The 22,309-nt window shown below is 41.9% G+C and overlaps 1 protein-coding gene across 1 annotated transcript in view; it reads right to left on the reverse strand.

Annotated features, from left to right (window-relative positions):
- Positions 1 to 22,309, reverse strand: part of LOC125747649 (contactin-3-like) — a 62,079-nt gene that overhangs the window by 23,987 nt on the left and 15,783 nt on the right. Inside the window, exons 2-11 of the mRNA XM_049023062.1 lie at positions 21,338 to 21,472; positions 13,471 to 13,606; positions 9,699 to 9,874; positions 6,398 to 6,493; positions 3,600 to 3,803; positions 2,955 to 3,057; positions 2,108 to 2,292; positions 1,308 to 1,444; positions 916 to 1,045; positions 98 to 248 (exon numbers count right to left, since the gene is read on the reverse strand). Of these exons, the coding sequence (XP_048879019.1) occupies positions 98 to 248; positions 916 to 1,045; positions 1,308 to 1,444; positions 2,108 to 2,292; positions 2,955 to 3,057; positions 3,600 to 3,803; positions 6,398 to 6,493; positions 9,699 to 9,874; positions 13,471 to 13,606; positions 21,338 to 21,392 (1,373 nt within the window). The 5' untranslated portion in view covers positions 21,393 to 21,472. The remainder of the gene's footprint in view (positions 1 to 97; positions 249 to 915; positions 1,046 to 1,307; positions 1,445 to 2,107; positions 2,293 to 2,954; positions 3,058 to 3,599; positions 3,804 to 6,397; positions 6,494 to 9,698; positions 9,875 to 13,470; positions 13,607 to 21,337; positions 21,473 to 22,309) is intronic.

Raw genomic sequence — 22,309 nt, forward strand, 5'->3', positions numbered from 1 at the left:
AGTGCTCAGTCTGTTTTGTCACTGATATTAAACATGGCTAAACTTCCCATAAGCACTGGGATAACCGCATGGTATCAATCATCATATCGTAAATTACCTCTCGTTGGGGTGCAAGACCTCATTCCCTTTCTTCCAGAGTTTAATAGCTTGGGGAGAAGCTTGGGGCTTGCACTCCAGAACGACCTCACTTCCTGTGCGTGCCTTCAGCACCGCCCTCAGCGTGTCGCGGGAAAAGCTGGGCGCTGAGGCTGCGGAAGGGGGAGGGGGAGGCAAGGCCGTGAGCCGCGTCAGTGAGATTTCAAGGAGGCAGCGTGTCACCGAGGCTGACTCGAGGCACACCCCCAGCGAGACGCACGCCGTTATAGGGCATCCCTCGCTTCAGGAAGCAGAAGCGAGGCTGTGGCTCTCCTGCACCGCATCACATCACCATCCTCATTAAGCTTTTTTCGGAGTTATTTATGAGTCGCCTTTTATCTTTGCTTCACAATGGAAATAGGCAGCCTGCGCCAAGCAGAAGCCTCTGTTTAGGATCTTGACGAGAGAGGCTTCCTCTCTTTCATCTGACAGGCAAACAGAGTCTTTGCAAATTGTCAACATCTCATCTGCCGGCTGCCTGCGCATCATTTGCAATGCATTAGATCCAAAAATCAATCAGTGAGACAAGAAAAATTAATTTTCTCCACTTTGTACCCATTGAAACTGCACTGAATTGAAGTTAATAACGGGAATTCGGGAGCGAAGCCTTCAGACGTACCCTAAGCAAGAACCTGACAGGGCCTCCTCACAAAAGCAGTTCCCCACACCATCGCAGTACAGCGAGCTGTTCAGTTAAAGTTCGGGATGCCTCAGAATTTCAATAATTTATTAGTGAGGCAATAGCAAGTGGGAAACAGACCTGTGAAGAGATAACATTACCTAAGACCATCAATTCAGCACTGGAGTAGATAGTTCCATGTTTGTTTTCAGCGAAGCACTGATACATCCCAGCGTCTGACAGGTCCAAAGAGGAGACAGACAAAACTCCATTTTCAATCATCAGCCTTCCCTGAGAGCGAGAGACAGAGATGCAGATCTGCGTTAGTGGAGCTGAAATAATCTGAGAGGCGTAACGTAATAACCACCTATGCCGTAACAATAAGGAACAAAGGAGAATACCTGCTGACATCAGAATGTTAAGCTTGGTGGCACATTTTTGGATTTAGCATGAACGAAGCAGAATGTGGTGACAGCGGAAGCGAGGGAAGATGGTCAGTGACGTTTCACGTTAATTTCTTCAGGGATGAGGTGGGCGGCGGTACGTTCGTTACCTCGGTGGCGAGGATCTTCCCGTTCTTCAGCCAGCTGTAAGAGGGCTTTGGCTTCCCACTCGCCTTGCACTCCCAGTAGAGGCTGGTCCCCACGGAGACAGCTGTGTCCTGCATCGTCTGGATCCAGTGAGGCTTTGCTGCGGGAAAAGCACGAAATGCCGCTCTGACCGGGTGCCCTGGCGAGCAAACTCAGCCACGGACCGGCGGCGCCATCGTATTTAGGCCGCTTGGGGTTTGAGTGCTTCTACTGGGCAGAAATTCAATCTCAGGGCCAGTTAAAGGGCTTCCGCCTTTCAAAGGACACAGCCATTTTGTCCTGGGGCAACCTGCCGTCTCCTTATGAGAACGTACATCTGTCTTAAACAGCAATGGGAGCATTATAATGCCACTTTGTTTTGCAACAAAACACACTATAAATCACAGGCCTTCGCGGCTCCCCTCTGAGGATATAGCTGCCCTGTTTCGAGGGCACTTGCCTGGAAGTAGCTCAGCATCGCTGTCATCTGTTAACACGTGTGGCGCTCTTCATAGCAGCACTATGTCAACTTCCATTAGGAAAAGGCTTTATTTCCCACAGCCATGTGACCAGGGGAAGCGGAACAGTTACCGGACACAATTACTTCATGTGCATGCATACTCAGACGCTCCTGCACGCACACTTATATTCAGAAGACCAAATGTCAACTCATAAATCAGGGACTTATTGCATCATATATCATTTGTCAGTTCTGTTTAAGTTCTACCCCCACGCTGACAGATGGTTCCCTTTGACCGCCAGCACAGACGCCCGAGGCACCTACAGTGGAATGTCAGCCGGCCACGTGCCGTATTCTTTCCCCGGCTGTTTTCCGCCATGCACTCGTACGTCCCGGCGTCTTCCTGCTGGAAGCTGGGAATCTCTAGGACAGCACCAGAGTTCTTCACATTCACCTTGCTGGGAAATGGGACCCCATTCATTCTCCTCCAGGTGATTTCAGGGACTGGGCTAGACAGACAGACAGGCAGGCAGTCAGCAAGACAGGCAGGTAGACAGATGGAGAGGAAAACAGGCGGGTAGGCAGACAGGTAGAAAGACAGAAGGGTAGGCAGACATGCAGGCAGATAAACAGTCAGACAGAAAGATAAGTAAACAGCACTTCAAGGAGATATGTACCCTATAAAACCTATTAGGAAGAGTGTCATTAATAAAACTTTCCTGTTGTGAAACGCAATATTACCCAGCCTGCCACAATGACAGTCAAGCATGAAGGCTGCATCGGAATTTCAGTTCTTTCCCAAACTACCGGTATATAGTAAGGCATCGCGCTTACTGATATCACTCCACAGACATACTTCACGGAGCTTCCTGTTCATAATCCCAACCTCAAAATCCTGAGTAAAAAACCCAAGATCGCAAAGGGACTCCCAGCTGAAATATCGACAAATGATTCTTCCAGTTGCCATTGATCATAAGCTGGCGTGAAACTAGTAGGATGCATCAACGACCTGCACACGGCCATCGGCAGGCTGAGAAAATGGCGTTTCTTTCATACAAGTGGATGGAGGAACTACTTGAAGCATATGAAATGCCCCCTGTCAGCCCAAGGTTGAGGGACTGGAGGGGAACAGAAACACACTCACTGATTGTAAACACTGCGTCTGACTTACTTTCCTAGAGCAAAGCACTCCAGCTTTACCACAGTGTCTTTGGCTGCAGGAATGGCATCAGGGAAATGAACTTCAATTTTTGGTTCATATTCGCCCATCGCTCCTATAATAAAAAGGAAAGGAGACACATGGAGATAAACAGAGATGTAAAAATAAACGTGGGAAGCAGGGAGCCAACTTATTATTTAAGATGTAAGGAGGCAAACCAGAACAACAACAATAATAATACTAATAATAATAATTATAGTAAGAATAAGAATCCTGTGACTCTTTATTGGACACCTTAAAATCGTACAGACGAATACTCCCATGATTTATGAACCAGTTGCTGTTGTTACTTCATTAGAGATTCATATCTGGGCAACTTGCAGACTGTCAGTAAATATTTTAATAAACTGGAAGAATATATTTGTGTCGCTCCTCGCCAGCCCATGACAAACGCAACGCAAAGGCCTTCAAGAGGACCGCTGTGAAAGATCGAGAGTGTGCTGCGTCTCCTGTGCACATTAAAGGAAGCGGTACTTTGCGGAAGACGTGGGACATGCGCAGTATCTTTTTACTCCATGGATTCATGTCCAGAGGACAGGCGGTGATCTTGAGGACATGTGAAGGTAAACACATGCACTGTCGTCGTGGTGACCTCACCGTCTGTCCTCAAGGTCAGCAGGGTAGGGGAGCTTAGGACTTTTCCCTTGGTGATGGAGTTGGTCACCACGCAGGTGTAGTTGCCTACGTCTGATGGTTCCACCTTAGCGATGTACAGGTTCCCCGTCTCCTGAGATATGAACCGCCGGCTGTCTTGCTGTATGAAGTTTGGGTATTCATTAAACACCCAAGAGAAACTAAGCTCTGAGACAGAAGGGAAGAAATAAAACACTAGTTGATTACATAACTTTAAATCAACAGTTTAGTGAACGGTACATATAATAGTAATTAGAACAATAACACTAAACTGTTACAATTAAAGGAAAAAGGTGAACACTGCAAATTGACACTGCAGACTCTTCACTGTGAACCTGTATTGAATTTATTTTGTAACACTAACTTTTTTCTGCGCATACAATATATTTTGTAACATTTTACATTAACTCCACCTTCATAATGCATTCATTATGCCTTCACAGAACATTCAGTGCAGCACGTAAGTATACAAGCATTGTAACATACCTTAACTATATGATTATGTTTGTTATTGATGTACATTAAAGCTTGCTGCTTATAAATGTTCTATGAATGCATTATGAATGAGCAGTGAATATTTAATGAATGCATTATAAAGACATTATGAAGGTGCAGTTAATGTAAAGCCTTATGTATTCATATACGAATTTACAGCCCATGCATAATAATAATTTTGAATGTCAGTATTTCCTTTTCACAGGATATTTTCAGAGAGGAAGGAATGCTCGGCGGACATGGCCGATAACTCTGCTGGGGGGTGAATGGATTACAATGGCCTGCCTTCGCCTAGGACACGGCCTGGCCTGCACCCAGGGGTCGCTGAGGATTTCCTGCTTGTTACACTGAGTTCCATGCCTCCGTCACTCATGTGGAGAGCACCAGTGCAGCATTCCGGGGAAAAAGAGCTTCACTGAGGAGAGCTATTCTAACAGAGAATGGTGTCCCTGAACCTATGAGGTGGGCAAAGTGACTCTTGTTCACTCACAGGTCGTGTAAGTGTACCAAGTAACCTTTAACATCCTGGGGTCCAGGCCACGGATGCTGAAAGCAGATCAGTCTCATTAAACTGCTAAAGGCTGAATCTCCTTCTTCAGCAGATATGACCATAAATGCTGTTAAAGAAATGTACAACCTCACTAGATGGGCTGGACTTATGGCCATTAAGATACCACATTACACGGCAGACAATGCACCCTTATTTAATCAAAACAATACTGATAAAAATATATAAAACATTCCGGGGCATAAAACAACCTATTGGAATTTCTTTGACATGTATAGGTAAATCGTGGCTGAAATAACCTTAAGGTAATACAGAACATGCATGCAGCAGCATTTCTGAAAGTGTTAGCGATGAGTTTTGTATTCAGTGAGTGACAGAACCATCGTACTGGAGATCTGATAGAGTGTAAGCTGCAGGAGAGGTTACAGTCTCTGAGTAGAAGGCTGTCAGCACGCATTTCACGCTGGCGGCTATGATGTGATTCACACCAACTGTCATATTCGGGCTGGTTATAATCGCATCCGAGCACATCAGCAACCCACCGAGTGGATCGATTGGCTGTGGGAAAGAGCGCTTCCTCCTACTGTCTAATACGCGGCAGGTGTGCATTATTTAAATATGTAAATACATGTGATAACAAAGAGAAGAGCAAAAGCACATCTCCTGTTTCTATGCATGTGGATTCTACAGACAAAAATGCACACAGTATAAAGCACTTGTCTAAATTTTCCCAATCAATTAAGTACAGCAATCTTTCGTCTACCAGCATATCAGTATTTTTTTTGTTAGGGTTTGTGTTTTAAATGCCAAATCCCTACATTAAATTTGAGTTGGGATTACTGTGCAAACGATTAGTTAATCTTGGCTGAAATTGCACCCTGCTGAATTTGGATTGGCTTGGAATTGGGTCAAGACTTCAATCTGAGGATAACACCCTTTCATTTTCCAATAGGTTTAGCTCTAATTGAATGAATGGGATCAAATGGAAAAAAAAATACTAGTCCGTATGGTGTGATTTTATGTATTTTTCATTTCAGAATTCAGATGAAATGAAGCAATGGAACTATGCTTCTGTCAAACAAATGAATGAATTAGTTAATGAATGAACAAATTAACAAACCACATATGTCTTCAATCACAATTTTGTATCAAAAGGAAGTAAAATTAAGAAATATCACATTTTTATTCACAAGAACGTTTCTGGCTCAGTTCGGTTTAGTCGACTCTCCTGTCACAATCTTTGGGCAAAAAGCACAGTTTAGTAGCTGTTGCTGTGACAACGTATTCGAGCAAGCTGATTGGTCGCTGCTGAAACGACTCGTGGCACTGCCAGTACGGCGACTTTGTTGTGGCTGCATATAACTGACATTTTTTATTTATTCTGGTTGCCATCTGGTGTAATATGCTTTGTAGCAGATTACGTTTCGTTTACCAAATCAGTACATTTCAGTTCGTTCTTGCATAACTGAAAGCCTTTACACAATCAGCAGACAAACTGGTCGTACACAGACAACACTTCTTCGGTAATAATAAAAAAAAGCAAAATAAAAACAACATTTTGTGTCATTTTTAACATATTTCCCTGCATTTCTGCAGCATAATTTTTGGACAAAAAGCATGAAATCGCTAGACAAAGGTTAAAATCTATCTGCGAAGGACAGATTCATACAGGGTGTGAGAGACATCTTACCATCTTAGTCACCTACAGTATCAGCTCAGACCCTTGCCCCCACCTGAACAGCCATTTTGTTAGCCCTACCTCCAGAATGCATCGGGGGGCCACACAACAGCACCACGCCTTGTCCCTCACGCACCGAGACGGCACTTCTCAGCTGGGCTCTGAAATTCTCCAAGTCTACAATTGAAAATGATAAAAAAAATGAGTTACACGCTGCAATGGTAGTGTATACAGGGCACACACTCACTGCACACTCACTGGGTTTATGACTGCAAGTAAGACACACTCACTAATGTTCACTCACCTAGTGAATAACGTCTTATTCACCATAATGGCTTTGCCTTCGTTTTACTGTTTTTGAGATTAAGTATCTCATATTCAGACATGTACATTTACCCATAAATCTTCTAAAAAATGCTCAGGAAATCACATCATAGCTTGACATCCTGCAAAATTCTGAATAAACTATTTAAATTAAGTTTTTAATTTTTTTTTGCAAATCCACTTTGTAGTGGTAACTTCTTGGTATCAACACTATACTTAAAGTAATTATTTTCTCACAATATTTCGATCATCACAGTAAATGAGTGATTAATGACAGAAGTCGCTGGAATCTTTAAATGCTGCTGAACAAAAATAACTTTATACTGTAATGAATCTTCCGTACTGTAAGACAAAACAGCATGTGATTAACTTAGACCGAGATGTGGAAGTTTGGAGAAGATAGATGTGAGTCAGGGTTGAAGCAGAGCACATCATTAACAACAGTTTTCACTGCCAGAAATAACAGCCAATATCAAATGCAGTTTAATCCTGCACTTTAAAGAATTAGTTTCCATGTCAATGGGCGTAATTCAATTCATTTATGTAAATTAGTACACGTTGGCACGCCACGCTTGTACCTGGCCCAAAATACTGTTCCTCATCCCATGATAGATGCTAACGCCAACATCTCCTCATGGAAAACCCAGCATTGCATTCGAAGTGCATGAAAACCAGACACCAGTCAAATCACGAATGTCTGTCCTGTAAGGAGGGGGTTTTTGTTATTTTATTTTAACAAATACGCATGTAGATTATTGTACCCATATCCCTGTTTATTCTCTAAAAAGAAACATCCAATTAGGTTAACTGGTACCTATAAATTGTGTGTGTGTGTGTGTGTGTGTGTGGTGTGGGTCACGTAAAGTATACATTACATTGTGTGCACCAAATTTTGACATTGTCAGGACCACCTATTTAGTCCCCATAAGGGGACACTCAATTTTCTAAAAAAAAACTGCCACATGTATAAGAAGCAAAACGACTACTAGCTTTCCAGCATAAGTATCTGGAAAACAAAATATATTAAAATATACTTTTATCTTTCAGGAGCTGTTTTAAAAGTCATGCAACAAAATTGTCTTTGGCTTCTTAGTTGGCTTTTGGCATGCAACATTGTTCCGGCCATTGTTAAATGTCAATACATTATGATATTATCTGTCTGTCAGAGTGCATGGATTAACACGCTCATGTATCCCATCATGCTACCCCACTGTCCCATTTCTTCCTTATCTCACGATATTATTATTATCATTGCTCAGCAGACACGACTTTTATAAAGCATCAGGCAGAGTTTACAATTATGCCTATTTATATATTTGGGATGTTTTGCTCAAGCAATCCAGGTTAAGTACTTTGCACAAGAATAAAACACAAAGTCCTCCCCTGGGGCTGTTCAGAGCAGATCGCATGATTTTGGGTCATACCGAAACCCAGATCTTTACGCAAAGATTCAGAGCAGGCCAAAACACACACAAGAAAATTTAAATTACTTAAAATATTTTAAATTGCAATCATATTTTCTCTCTTTGTAAACATTACAGTATTAACTGTGTGGTAAATGCCCTTTAATACTTGGGAACATTTCTGTGTCAGCTGATCAATTCATCAGGTCAATTTCACATTTATTTACTTGACAGATGAGTTCAGTGCTAAGTGTTCATCCTTCATTTACTGCAAGAAAAGGCTGGTTGTGGTACTTGGATGTTTTAATCATGAGGTTTTGGAAGCTAAGTTGATGGTAACGGATGATGTACAACGATTTAATTCTGCACTGAAATTTCAAAAAGGGAAACAAGTTTGTTTCAAGATTATACTTGCATCATAATCTGACATAATCTGAATTGTGCCTAATTATAACAACTGAAGGCAGGTCTTCCTGGTCTAGATACCATCCATCCATTTACAAAAGATGAGCCATCTGTGCATGCAGTGAAAATAACACATATTGAGGATTTTATAATCATGGCTTTTGTATAAATATATGTGTGTGTGTGTGTGTGTGTGTGTGTGTGTGCATACAGTATATATATATATATATATATATATATATATATATATACTGTATGGGACAGAGAATTTGTGTAGAATCCGAGACTCTGCCGCAGATTAAAATTCAGCTGTTTTCTATAACCGAGGCAGAGAAGAACATCTCAGAGCAAGAGCTAAAAGATCAGAGCAGAACTCTGTATGGACATTTTCAAATAAAAATTAAAAAGGACTTCATACAGATTAACCCTGTGGTGGAATAATCTGACCTCCAGATGTGGGAGGGCCTGCAGTCCAGTCGTGCGTCTGTGAGCGTGCTCACAGCGATGACCAATCGAATGACTGAATGCGATACCTCTATCACCACCAACCTGTACATGGAAGCTCAGCCCAGACCCCAGCTGAGACTGCTAGCTATATGAAAGATCGATAGCAGAACCCTGAGAAGGCAGGGCATGCAGTGGCAGCCGGCTTCTGACTGCGTCTTTAAAAGGCTCTTGTATCAACTACTGTTAAATATAATCCTCTATCACAGAATGCCGAGTATCCACAGCCTGATTTTATATTGTAAAGTAATACATCTGCATTGGAGGAAACATACTGAGTGTCATGACCCACGCGTCCAGCCCTCGTGTGAGCCACGCCCCCCTGATCGACCACGTGTGATTCCCCGATTATGCCCAGCTGTTTTCCATTTGTCTGATGTCATGTCCTGTATTTAGTCCACGTTCAAGTCTGTTTCCCCAGGTCTGTCATTAATGCTTGGTTGTCACTGCCCTGTGCTTCCCTGTCTGCCCAGAATAAACCCTATTTCCCCTGACTCCACGGTTTCGCTACCTTCCTGCCTGCCGAGCGATCACTACACTAAGAAATGGTGACAACCTTCAAAATTTATTCATTACTAAAATCAAGACACATTAATGTTCCCCCAGTTATGTAGAGTGAGTGAGAATGTGCATTTGTCATTCACACCATTTAAATGTTACGCTTTTGTCTTTTATTGGTGTGTAGCTCCAAAGAAAAACCCAGAGAAGTGCACAAAGGCACTTCAGAGACCGATCTAATGACTTACAGGCAAACTGCAGGCTCGCCTTCCGGCTGAGGACGCTCCCCAGTGGGCCCAACGCCGTGCACTGGTACAGTCCCGTGTCGTGGTTCCTGTCCAGGCGACTAATGATTAGGTCGCCCCGGGACATGTGACGTCTGTAGTCGCTGCCGAGAACAAGGAGCGTTCCGTTTAGTGACCACCTGAAACGACAGAGACACCGTCAGCCATCTGGCCGCACAGGAGTAGACCAGCACACTTTGCCATGGCACGGACTCTCCAGCAGTCATTCATTATTCCACAAACAAAGCAGGGATGAGCGAAGAAAAAGTTTACTTAAAAGTCAAACGTTTTTTGTCAATTAACTCTGCATAACTTACAAGTGTACAGATGGAAAACCATATCAATGAATGGAAATGGCCAATTATAATAGGTTAGTTGTGGAAGCTGAAACACGTTTCTTTCATCTGTGGTGATAGATGCCAAGGATTGGAAACATCAGAACAAAGCATGATTATTTTTATCGAGAGACGTTCCGCTACGCTACTGAACGCACCAAATGTGAAAATAACGCTGGTAAAAGTTTTCCCTCTGACACGGATTAGAAGCGTTTGCTTACTCAAAGACGTGATTCAGGTATTTACACGTTTACCGATCAGCTCTATCCACAGGACACAGCTGTATCCTCATGGCCAGTTGTGACGGCGGCATTTTTGAGAAACCATGCAGCTTTTTCGCTGTTGTTAAGAGCACAGCGGTCTCAACTCTGGCTGACCTCAGCCTTACAGCGTTACATGAAGACCGCCTAGCTAACAGAGCTTGACAGCAGCGCCCCCCTGCCAGTACTCTTCTACCTGCAGCTGCTGGGATGCCCAACACCTTGCTAAATGAGAAACCCGCTAAACCTAAAACACGATGTATTGCTATAGCGATTTCAGTGTTTTATCTGTAGCTAAATGCTTCAGTGAAGAGAATTCGTCATGGGAACTTGTAACAACATCAAAGTATCCACAACATCACGAACATGAATTCGGACAGTAACGATGACAAGACTCATCTCTGCTTCCACAACCCTCTACCTGCTGCCTTTGCTATCTTGACTTCAGTTAGTGTTAATAACGGATGGCTGCTCTCACTTCATGCTGAGCCATTGCTGGCTCCACAAGAACGTCCTGCCCGTTATTCCTTATCTCAGATCCTGCTCTCTCTCACAAAATAAAAAAGCTACCAGGCATTTGTGGACTGACACTCTTGCAACAGTTGTTTTTGCATTTAACTTTCCTGCTATCCTGTTATTTTTTTTTTCCTGCATACTGATGACCAGATGGAGGCGCCCATCTCATGATACGACCCCCTGAGATTTTTTATTTCTTCACAACCAGGTGGGGTTTCTTACTTTCCTCCGCATGTAAATAAACCCGCTTTCTTCTGACAGCTGGTTACTCGTTCAATACTCATATGATCCGCAGTATAATTTGACTCATCATGCATTGCTTCAGATTCCATCCTCTGGGATTTGGCTTTGGGTACCTCCTGCCCAACGCTGACACCGCGCTGACAGATGGGACCCCTGGAAATCAAGGTCAACATCATGCAGTATTCCTCAAATCTTCAGAACCACTCCATAACAATTTACTGCTGCAGAACTTTAAAGAGGAACAGACAGAGAGCGAGAGGGAGGAGAGCGAGCAATTTACTCTGATGAGCTCAAAGCCATCGCTCTACAACATCCTCCTGTCTAGCATAGCACTGAGGCTGTGGTGCAGGACACATTGTGTATTCATGTTATGTTATTGATATGTTATGGCGCTATGGAGCGTCTCACTTTTAAGCATCAGGACAAAAGGCCACACTTAGCTGGAGGGGACCTTATCTCTCAGTTAGTTACACACAGGCTCTCTGAACTGTTCAGATAGGCACATTAACAGAACAGAACACTTGAGCACAGAGAGCTTTCTGTCCAAGTATACACCTGAAAGGCCTGCCCATTCCTGTCACATCAGTCATCATATTTAACATCATCTGTTTAGCTCCTCACCATCTTTGCATGAGACAACTCAACAAAATAAGTCAAGGACTTGGTATTTGTACATATAGCCTGTATTCTCGCACTAACCACATGCTCACAGTTGCTTTTGGACACTGATAAGAATAAGGGATTTCCTGCAGCAATATTCAGTTGGGCAAACTGATCAAAGCCCAAACTGTAACAGGATCCATCTGAAACATCCAGAACTGTGGTTTCTAACCCAGTCTTCGGGGACCCACAGACGGTGCACATTTTTGCTCCTTCCCACCTCCCTGCCAGACAGTCCACATTTTTGCTCCTTTCCACCTCCCCTCCAGACAGTGAACACTTTTGCTCCCTCCCAGCTCCGGCTACATGAACTGGTTTGGAAAACACCAACTAGAAGAAAGAACGTAAATCTTAGATAATACTGTGTTCTGCCCACGGCTTCCTAGCTTAACGTTCTGACGACAGAGATGCAGTTTGAATATCTGCATGCTGTATAAATTCCAGAGAACTGTAACTCCTTCCCCTACCACTGTCCTGAATTCATTTTGACAAGTGCGTATACTTGCTCATCTTTCCAAACAACATGGCAAATATGAGCTTATACAATCTCTGAAATTTTAGTAAAGGCAAAGGGAAGATACCAGCTAGCATTACGCTAATGTTTTGGCAGTAAAGTTACCTCAACTACTGGATTCTATTTTAAGGTCAAGGCTGTCTATTTTGAAAGAAGAATTACATTTCCCTGCTTGGAACCCAGGGTATACGTGATCGGAAGATTGCTGGCTGAAATCCTGCGGTCGGCTGAGTGATTTTTCTGTTGGGTCCTTGAGCTAGACCCCTAACCCCAACTGTGCCAGGGACTGTTTGACCCAGCCATCTCAACTACACGTCACTTTGGGAAAAAGCATCTGCAAAATAAATGTAAATTGCTGTGTTTACACACATGCGATGATGCTCCCTGCTGCTTTAAGATGCAGATTTTCGACAAGCATAAACAAGAGCAAACGTGTTAAACAAAACGCCACTCAGAAGGTTACTGCTGGCGATGCACTTACACGGTGCTAACCGAGGTACGGAACATAACCGCGTGCAAGAGCATCACCAGCCTCTTTATTTATTTATCAAGAAATGTTTGACAGGTTTGCAAGTAAGTCTTAAGTGGAAAGCACTTAATGACTGTGTTATCTCTTCATGCATTCATGGATAAAGTAATATAGCTTCATCGTGAAATTTGAATTAATTTGCTTTTCAGAAATCATTATCCAGTCAAACTAATCATGAGCACTGCAGTTTCCAGTCGTACCTGGGTCTCAGCCAGACAGATTTTACTTAACGGATTTCAGCTGAGGCACATTTCTCAAGGGTACAACTGCAGTGCCCTTTCTGGTATAGTAGTTAAAGAACAAGACAGGACCCAGAAAGGCCAGTGATTCCAATTACTGGCATTTTTTTCCCAAAAGCAGTGAAGCAAATGTCTCTAGTGATATAAGCTTTAAAAAGCAACACTAAACTGTTAATAAATCCTTACATTAAAGTAATTATGGTATAGTTCAATCAACTACTAGCCTACCACCAAAGAAATCAATGTTATGCCGGGAGATTTTGTGCAGAGGTAAGTGTCAACAATGTTATTCTTAATTTATGTCTAAAGTAATCTATATGCGGGATCAGATTTCTATTTTTCTTAATGTGCTATACCAAAAATTTCTAGGGTGCAATATTTCATGAGATGGTTTACAAACGGAGGTTTCTAGAAGCAGTGCGACACATCGATGGGCTGACCTGTACTGTGGGGGGGGGTCCCCGCCTGCTTCACATGGTATGGTAACCTCCTGGTCGGGGGAATCAATGGGGAGTGTCAAATCGCTGGGTTCTGTTATCCACCTCGGACCAAGGAACATTTCATCTTCTGCAAAAGCTGAAAGGAAGAAGAAAAACGTGAGTTCATTGATCTCCGTTTAGCTATGTTACCGACTGGAGAAACCCGGGGAGATACTGCTAATTCACTTCATGGGGGGTCTTAACAAATATAAAAAAGAGATTTAAGGCTATAGCAACTATAGCAAATCCAGACTCATTTGTAGAATATCTTAGTCTCTGTATGTGTGTGTGTGTCTGTGTGTGTGTGTGTGTGCATGTGTCTGTATTGGGGGGTGCGGTGGGTTTGGGGGAGGGATTAGGTATATATTACATTGTAGGGACCAGCTATCTCAACAATGTGATAAAAACCTATTATTTTGACGTTGTGGGGGGAAACTCAGTTTTATAAAAATCTGTGACTGCAATCAAAAACCAATGTCCAAATGACTTGTATTTTGTTTGGTTACTTATGGTTAAGGTTAGGGCTGGGTGGGGGTTAGGGTTGTCATTGAAATCATCAGATATTACTGTAGGTGCTGTGATGTGTTCTGTCTATGTTGTGCAAGCACATGTAGACAGTAACAAGTCGAGCCATATCTCATTAAATATTCTCTACTCTTTATGTCACACCAGTCAATACACCTGAGTTCTACTTACTGCCTTCATGGATGATTAAAACACCAATACTGAACTGATTACCTCAGCTGCCAATAACTTAACAACGGAAAAACAAGCATCGTAAAAACAGGCAAACACTGGCTCTCTGATCCTTTCTTTCAGTGGAATTGGACTGACTGGTTGTCCATCAGTTTTCTGAAACCGCTTGTCCCATTCAGTGTTGCATTGCTGTGGGGACACACCCTTTGCTTACTCATGCACGCCAATGGACAATTATGCATCGCCAATTAGCTTCAGCATGTTTTTGGAAACCGGAGTACCCAGAGAAAAGCCCACAATAGCACAGGGAGAACATGCAAACTTCACACACGTGGAACTCCCGTGGAGGCTCGAACCCTGGTACCAGAGGTGTCAGGCGACAGTGCTAACCACTGCATCATCATGCCACCCCCTGACTGGCTGTAACAATTTAATTTGCTGTTTTTCTTCCTCTGTCCCTTTCAGCAACATACACCAACACAGCCTTGTGAGTCGACATCTGTTTTTGTGGGGAGTGTTTCTTCGGGCTAAAATCGGTGAAAGGAACCAGCTGGGCCAACAAAGAAGGTCACGCATGAAATATTCTTGCTGAACCTTGTGCAGAAACTTTATAAGAAAAAAATGGTTTTTAAAAAGCCCTATTTTATGGTGCTATTTCACAACAGCATAGCCACAGTGCAGAGTTAGGTCACGTGTTGTTAGCATTCATATTGTTGCAGTTTGTACAATGAAAACCTTAGCAGATGGCAGTACCTCTAAAATTCCAGTGATAAAACACAGCACAATTATAGGTAAAAGAAATAAGGTTCTTTGATCTGCTTAATGTTACATTGCCGCAGTCAATGCCTATGCCCTGCTTCCTGAGTCAAGTGGAGAAACATTCCACATCACTGCGTTTTGGAAAGGCAGAGGGACACAGCACACGCGAGGGACACAGCGCATGCGGGGGACACAGCGCACGCGGAGGACACAGCACACGCGGGGGACACAGCACACGCGGGGGACACAGCACACGCGAGGGACACAGCACACGCGAGGGACACAGCACACGCGGGGGACACAGCACACGTGGGGGACACAGCGCATGCGGGGGACACAGCGCACGTGGAGGACACAGCACACGCGAGGGACACAGCACACGCGGGGGACACAGCACACGCGAGGGACACAGCACACGCGGGGGACACAGCACACGCGGGGGACACAGCGCACGCGAGGGACACAGCACACGCGAGGGACACAGCACACGCTGGTCTAAGTGCCTTCATAATCACTGATATTAGAGCTGTTTGACTGACGACAGATTCCATTCAGAGTTAAGACAAAGCGACCCTTCCTTTTGAACTTGAAAGAAAATGTCATTTACTGCCAAAAGCATTACCCCAGACACAAATGGGAGAAAGAAATCATGTGACAGGAATGATGTGCGCATATCCTGCTTAAATAATTATGAAATATCATCAGGGCTAGCCAGAGGCACACGTACACACACACACACACACACACACACACACATACACACACACGTGTATATGGGGACCGTCCATTGGGAAAACTGTAATTCCAACAATGACAACCTACAGCCCTAACCACAAGCCGTAACCATAAGTAACCAAACAAAATACAAAAATCTTGAGAAAATTTCATTGCAGTCACAGATTTTTATAAAACTGAGTTTCAGGTTTTCGAGACCAAAAAAAAGTGGCCCTCACAATGTCAAAATGTCTGGTTTTTATCACATTCGGTCCCCACAATGTAATATAAACATAGCACCCCCCCCACACACACACACACTGTACTGTGCAAAATCATAGGAAGTAATTAATTATGTCTTCCAAAGTATGTCAGCTTAGCCTTTTCAAAACCTCTCCTAAGATCACCCCATTGTTTGTGGATACTCTATACACACGGAACATACCCCCCGTGCATTTTTGACTTGACCACCACCCCACGTTGTTTAAATTAATTTATAAACTGAGCTGGTGGAGAAACTTGGAGAAATGTGATGTCTGGGCTGCCCCTGAGGAGAGGTTTGGGAACCAAAGCGGTGTTCATTTAGTCATTCAACAAGGTATCAGTATTTTTTTGAAGAACAGAAGAAATTCTTGCTTATTTTTTAATGTGTTATTGTTAATTTGCATATGTTCTTAGGTTAAATTGTGTTTTTTTTCTGAGCAAATATTCATGTACTACCCAGATAAATAGCCTTAAACATTTTCTTTGACTCTCTAATACTTTCACACAGTACTGCATATATAGGCATAAATAATAACATTAAAATCAAATACATAAATTGACCTGATATTAATATTTAACAAAAATGCCCATTCAGGTCATTGTGTCCCTGGAGAATGCATCCAAAACAACGCATCCTAAAAATACAAGCAATTTTCAGATTGACTGAACATTTTAATTGAATCTTTCACAGCAGAGACTGTGCTGGAGCTGTTTAATTTGCCCAGGCTCATCGCTTTCATAACACTCGCCGTCAGAAATCCGTTCAGGCTTAAATGACAATGCTTGTCCTCCTGTTTATATAACACGATGGATGTAGTTTTTAAGATTTGATTAAGTAAGTGACATTCAGATATTCATGAGAGGAAACACCCTAAACACACATGGGTACTGGGGGACTACAGAGTCCTACATGTGTTTGTATCCTTTGTTGGAAAGTTCTGGAACTGCAATATGCAAAATGTCACCATGCAGCTCCTTAATTGTTAAAAATGTATTTATTTATTTTTTCCTCTGTAATACAGAATTACAGATGTGAAGCTGACATATGGGGTTGCCATATTCTACAGCACACATTTCTCTCTTGCGAGGGTGACAATTTAACTTAACAGTTCTTAAATCACTGTGGTGTCATATTTTCAGCTTTGCATAACCGAATGCTTGTCAGCGATTGAGGTGTAAAAATATTCCGAGGGGGGATGGTAGGCTCATGGGGATCCCCCGACAGTAAAATTTGCTGAGTGTGGGAATTACGCTATGTTGTAACTCTCATATAGTCCGGAGATTTACTTTTAAGTGAGTGAGATTACACAGAACGATTTAGAGGAGTGGTGAGGGAGGTGATATATTTTCAGAAGGGGATGATTTTTGTAATTTTTTCCAGTGGGGGTTGACATCCATGTGCATCCCAGGACACCTCGAGCCCTCATGTTGTTGCACTTAAAATGTGTTGCCAAAAATGTTTGCTAAATACACCAGTACAAAATGGACGACGTACACATAATCACGTTACATCCATGAATAATACTCCATTAAGTACATAGACCAGCATCTGCAGCAACATCCGTCTACAGAGTGACTGTAATATTACTCAGTTCAAATTGCTGTAATGCACTTCAGCAATGCTAGGGATAATGTAAGAGTTTAATTTAGCTGTTTCATATTGGTTGAGAAGAGGGTCTGTTTTGTCTGTGACTGAATGTGGATGGAGCGTGAGTGAGAGATGGGAGGAGAGAGCAGAGCTGGAGCGTATGAAGGCAGCAGCTTGTGTGTTTAGCGCTGGGCCTCAAGCATGTCTTTTATCTTCTTTTAACAAACGAGAATAAAATATTCAAGTGAGATTTCCTGCCTCGAATCAGTTCATTTTACACTTTTGAAGCCACAAGCGAATCCGGAAAATATAGTAAGATGAAACCAGCATACCATAATTATCCGTCTTAAGTACATTTCTACCGAATACTCTCATTATTTTAACTTCATCTGAATGTCCCATTTTTCCCGTTGTAGTATTTGTTGAATTAGATAAACCTGCTGTACTATTACACAATACAACATCTTTATGACAATGACGCAAATGACAGCCAAATCACTTACAAACATATTTGAAGATATTCTCTAATAAGCAAGGCCTTGATATTATAAAAAACTGCCCATATTTTGCTGCACAGGCTAACATATAAAAAACAATGACAACAGTACAATCCAATGCAACAGACCATTTCAAATTGCTTCATTTAATACTGTATAGGCGCAACAGAAGACGGCATGAAAATGAGATTTAGAAACCCTCTATGCATCCCTAAAATCCCTCAATCTGTGAAAATGCATAAAAATAAAAAGCAACAATGGTGATTGATGAGCATATTGGAGATGCAGGCTGTGCTGGAGAAGCTTGGGTGCGAATTAATTGTGAATTTTCAAATTTATAAATTTAAACATAGGATCTGGTGTCATTTATATGGTATTATATATGAAACGTTTTTGGCGATGCAAACTTCGGAGGGTCTAATTGTGAGCAGTAGTATTCTCACTTATCTGATCGCCACCCACATCGCTACATTGGGTTTTCTAATCGAGATGTGCACAGGAACAGAGGTGAATTCTGGATCATCTCAGAAATTGTTAGAGCAATGTGATCCTCGGGGACCCCCAGACAGTCCACATTTTTGCTCCCTCCCAGCATCCTGCCAGACAGTCTGCATTTTTCCTCCCTCCCAGCTCCCTGCCACACAGTCCGCATTTTTCCTCCCTCCCAGCTCCCTGCCACACAGTCCACATTTTTCCTCCCTCCCATCACTCTGCCAGACAGTCCACATTTTTCCTCCTTCCCATCTCTCTGCCAGACAGTCCACATTTTTCCTCCTTCCCATCACTCTGCCAGACAGTCTGCATTTTTCCTCCCTCCCAGCTCCCTGCCAGACAGTCCACATTTTTCCTCCCTCCCATCACTCTGCCAGACAGTCCACATTTTTCCTCCTTCCCATCTCTCTGCCAGACAGTCCACATTTTTCCTCCTTCCCATCACTCTGCCAGACAGTCCACATTTTTCCTCCTTCCCATCTCTCTGCCAGACAGTCCACATTTTTCCTCCCTCCCATCACTCTGCCAGACAGTCCACATTTTTCCTCCTTCCCATCTCTCTGCCAGACAGTCCACATTTTTCCTCCTTCCCATCACTCTGCCAGACAGTCCACATTTTTCCTCCTTCCCATCACTCTGCCAGACAGTCCACATTTTTGCTCCCTCCCAGCTCCCTGCCACACAGTCCACATTTTCCCTCCTTCCCATCACTCTGCCAGACAGTCCACATTTTTGCTCCCTCCCAGCATCCTGCCAGACAGTCCACATTTTTCCTCCCTCCCATCACTCTGCCAGACAGTCTGCATTTTTCCTCCTTCCCATCTCTCTGCCAGACAGTCCACATTTTTCCTCCTTCCCATCTCTCTGCCAGACAGTCCACATTTTTCCTCCTTCCCATCTCTCTGCCAGACAGTCCACATTTTTCCTCCCTCCCATCTCTCTGCCAGACAGTCCACATTTTTCCTCCCTCCCATCACTCTGCCAGACAGTCCACATTTTTCCTCCCTCCCATCTCTCTGCCAGACAGTCCACATTTTTCCTCCCTCCCATCTCTCTGCCAGACAGTCCACATTTTTTCCTCCCTCACAGTTCCTGATAGGAGCATAAACATGGGCTGTCTGTGGGTCTCAGAGAACACTATATTACAGGAATACAAGCTGCTGTAGCTCGGCTGCAAGGCAGCAGAGATTCTGAAACCTGCGACAAGCCATTTGTTGTTAGTTTAACAAAGTAAATATAAAATATACGGTAAGCAGACATCATGAACCATATAATTAACTGAAACAGAAACACCACTGTGTGTCTGATGGAAAAGACCATGAAAAAATCCATTCAGGTCTTATCCTGTAGGGTTCCTCATGATGCATGAATCGGGGGGCATTTCAGCCCTTTTGACCAGATGATTGGAATAACCACCCTTTTGAGGTTCTAATTGCCTTTTCCATAATGCTAGATTTATCAAAGGGGGTCCCTCAAGTACCCGCTCCTCGAAAAGTACTAGCTAGCAACTTAATGTTAATCTTCAATCTGTATGAAAATTTATGGGACGTGTTAAACATCTGATACAGAGCGAGCGATAACCCCCTCGCCTTATAATTGTGAATAATGTTTGTGTTGGAAACCTGTGTCACTTATGTCTATGAAGTTTATTTAAAAAATGCAAACACTTTCGTACATACTGCAGCTGAATAAGTTAAATTCTAAACGGATATAACAGATTATAATTCATCATATTTATACTAAACAGCCCAACAAGAATTGTAATATAAAAATCTCTGAAAAGCGAATATCATGATACATGAGCCTTACATGTACTTAAAACCCTATTATACAGTAAATGATAACTTTAAACGTTTTCAGTATGAAATGCCATTACAATACAAGGACCTTATAATTGCAGTATATTTCAGTATTTTTTGGCAATGCATCAAATACCTAAGATTTTTTTCAGTTAGTAAAACACATTTTTGTATAAAATGTTAAGTGGCTTTAAAATTATGAAATACTCATAAATGATGCTAAATCCATTTGCATGGTGTAGCTGGCTGTGAAAGGCCATGCATTCTAACGCACTCCCTCTCAGACACAGAGCATACACAACACTATTAAAAAGAAGATCCGTGTGATGTGACGAAAAATGATGGTCTATAAACGCAGCAGCATCTGATGCAGTTAATCATTTTTAATGTATCCATTTCATTTAGAATGTACCATTCTATAGCTGATCATCTTAACAGTTGCTAAAAAGCTCTCAAATGTTTATCTATTTCAATATGTTTTTACATTTAGGTGTAATAAGTTTTTTTAAATAATTCCGTTTAAATTAGATTCAACAGGAAGCGACAATGGAAGAATATATATATAAAATACAGCATTACCACTGAGTTCATACATATTTACACATCATTGTGTAACATTTTTTTTAAAGCAAGTAACAATGAAGAGCCTTAAAAGGAAGAAAACAAAGATATGACAACTTTTGTTGTGATATTCCTGATCTGAAAATTTCTGTGATGAACGTTTTTTTTTTTTTTGTACACAGGACCTGAGAAAAAATATTTAAAAAATTACAAAAGAAAATTACCTACTGTTACCATCTTATTTAGTATTTCAGCTTTAATTCTAATTTGTTTGTTCCAGCATATAATCCCTGGGCCCTGTACACCATCCAGCAACTTTTCAGCAGAAGACCAAGTATCTCAGAGACATTAAAAGCAGTACATTTGAATATGACAGTAACACTGTGTCAGAACATACATATGAACTGAATGCAACACATTTGCATATAATCAGCGGTAAAGAAATAGCAAGATTTTACCTGCCAGGCAGCCAATGACTGATAGAATCACAAGTTGTTTCCATAGTAACATCATCTTCAGTTGCCAAGGGCAAATAATGCTGTCATCCAATAGCTTGTGAATGGAATACTTTTCCTTTGAACGGGAATTTGAATCTGTGAGAAAGCATAATTACAGAAATAATTAAAATACAACATATAAGATGCAATATAGCAGCCATACACATGCATTATTATTAGACTATTCCTCTGACGGGTTTATACATAAAATACCAATAAATGGCATCACAAGAGACACACATCATTACAAGATAACAAATCTTAGCAACTATGTTATAAACACAAGGGCTGTAGTACAAGAATAATTGTTTTTTCTGCTGAAACGGCTAATATAATAATAATTTATAATAATAATAATAATAATAATAATAATAATAATAATTATTATTATTATTATTATTATTGTTGTTGTTGCTGCTGCTGCATCTCTCTTTTCAGTCATCATCATCATCAACAATAACATTAATATATAAGGTTCAGCCTGTATGCCTGTATTCACAAATATTCTGCAAAAATACCGATGTTTCCTAAGGCTATAACCAATAATGTTTTCTTGCAAAAACTGAGTAAACATGAGAAAATTTCTACATTCAGTAACATTTTCACCCAACAACACATATAATGTGTGTCATTTGTTATCTTCACTCTGTTACGTTACTCTGTAATAAACAGTAATTTATATAAAACAGTTGAAGTAACAGTTCTAATAGATTACTTTATGACTCCTAAATAGACCCTTATAAACGTTTTACAGAGATTCGCATCATCATAATGCATTAGGTCAATGCAGAAGCCTAATTTAACTACTGATGTAGCTTTGATGTACCGTCAATGAATAGAACACCGTAAAAGGTAATAATAGCCAAACAGAACACTAATGAACCAGTGAATAACACACTGGCTTCCTTTCTCTATTCCCTATTTCATTGTTTG

This window comes from Brienomyrus brachyistius, chromosome 8 (assembly GCF_023856365.1).
Source record: "Brienomyrus brachyistius isolate T26 chromosome 8, BBRACH_0.4, whole genome shotgun sequence".
NCBI classification, from domain to species: Eukaryota; Metazoa; Chordata; class Actinopteri; order Osteoglossiformes; family Mormyridae; genus Brienomyrus; species Brienomyrus brachyistius.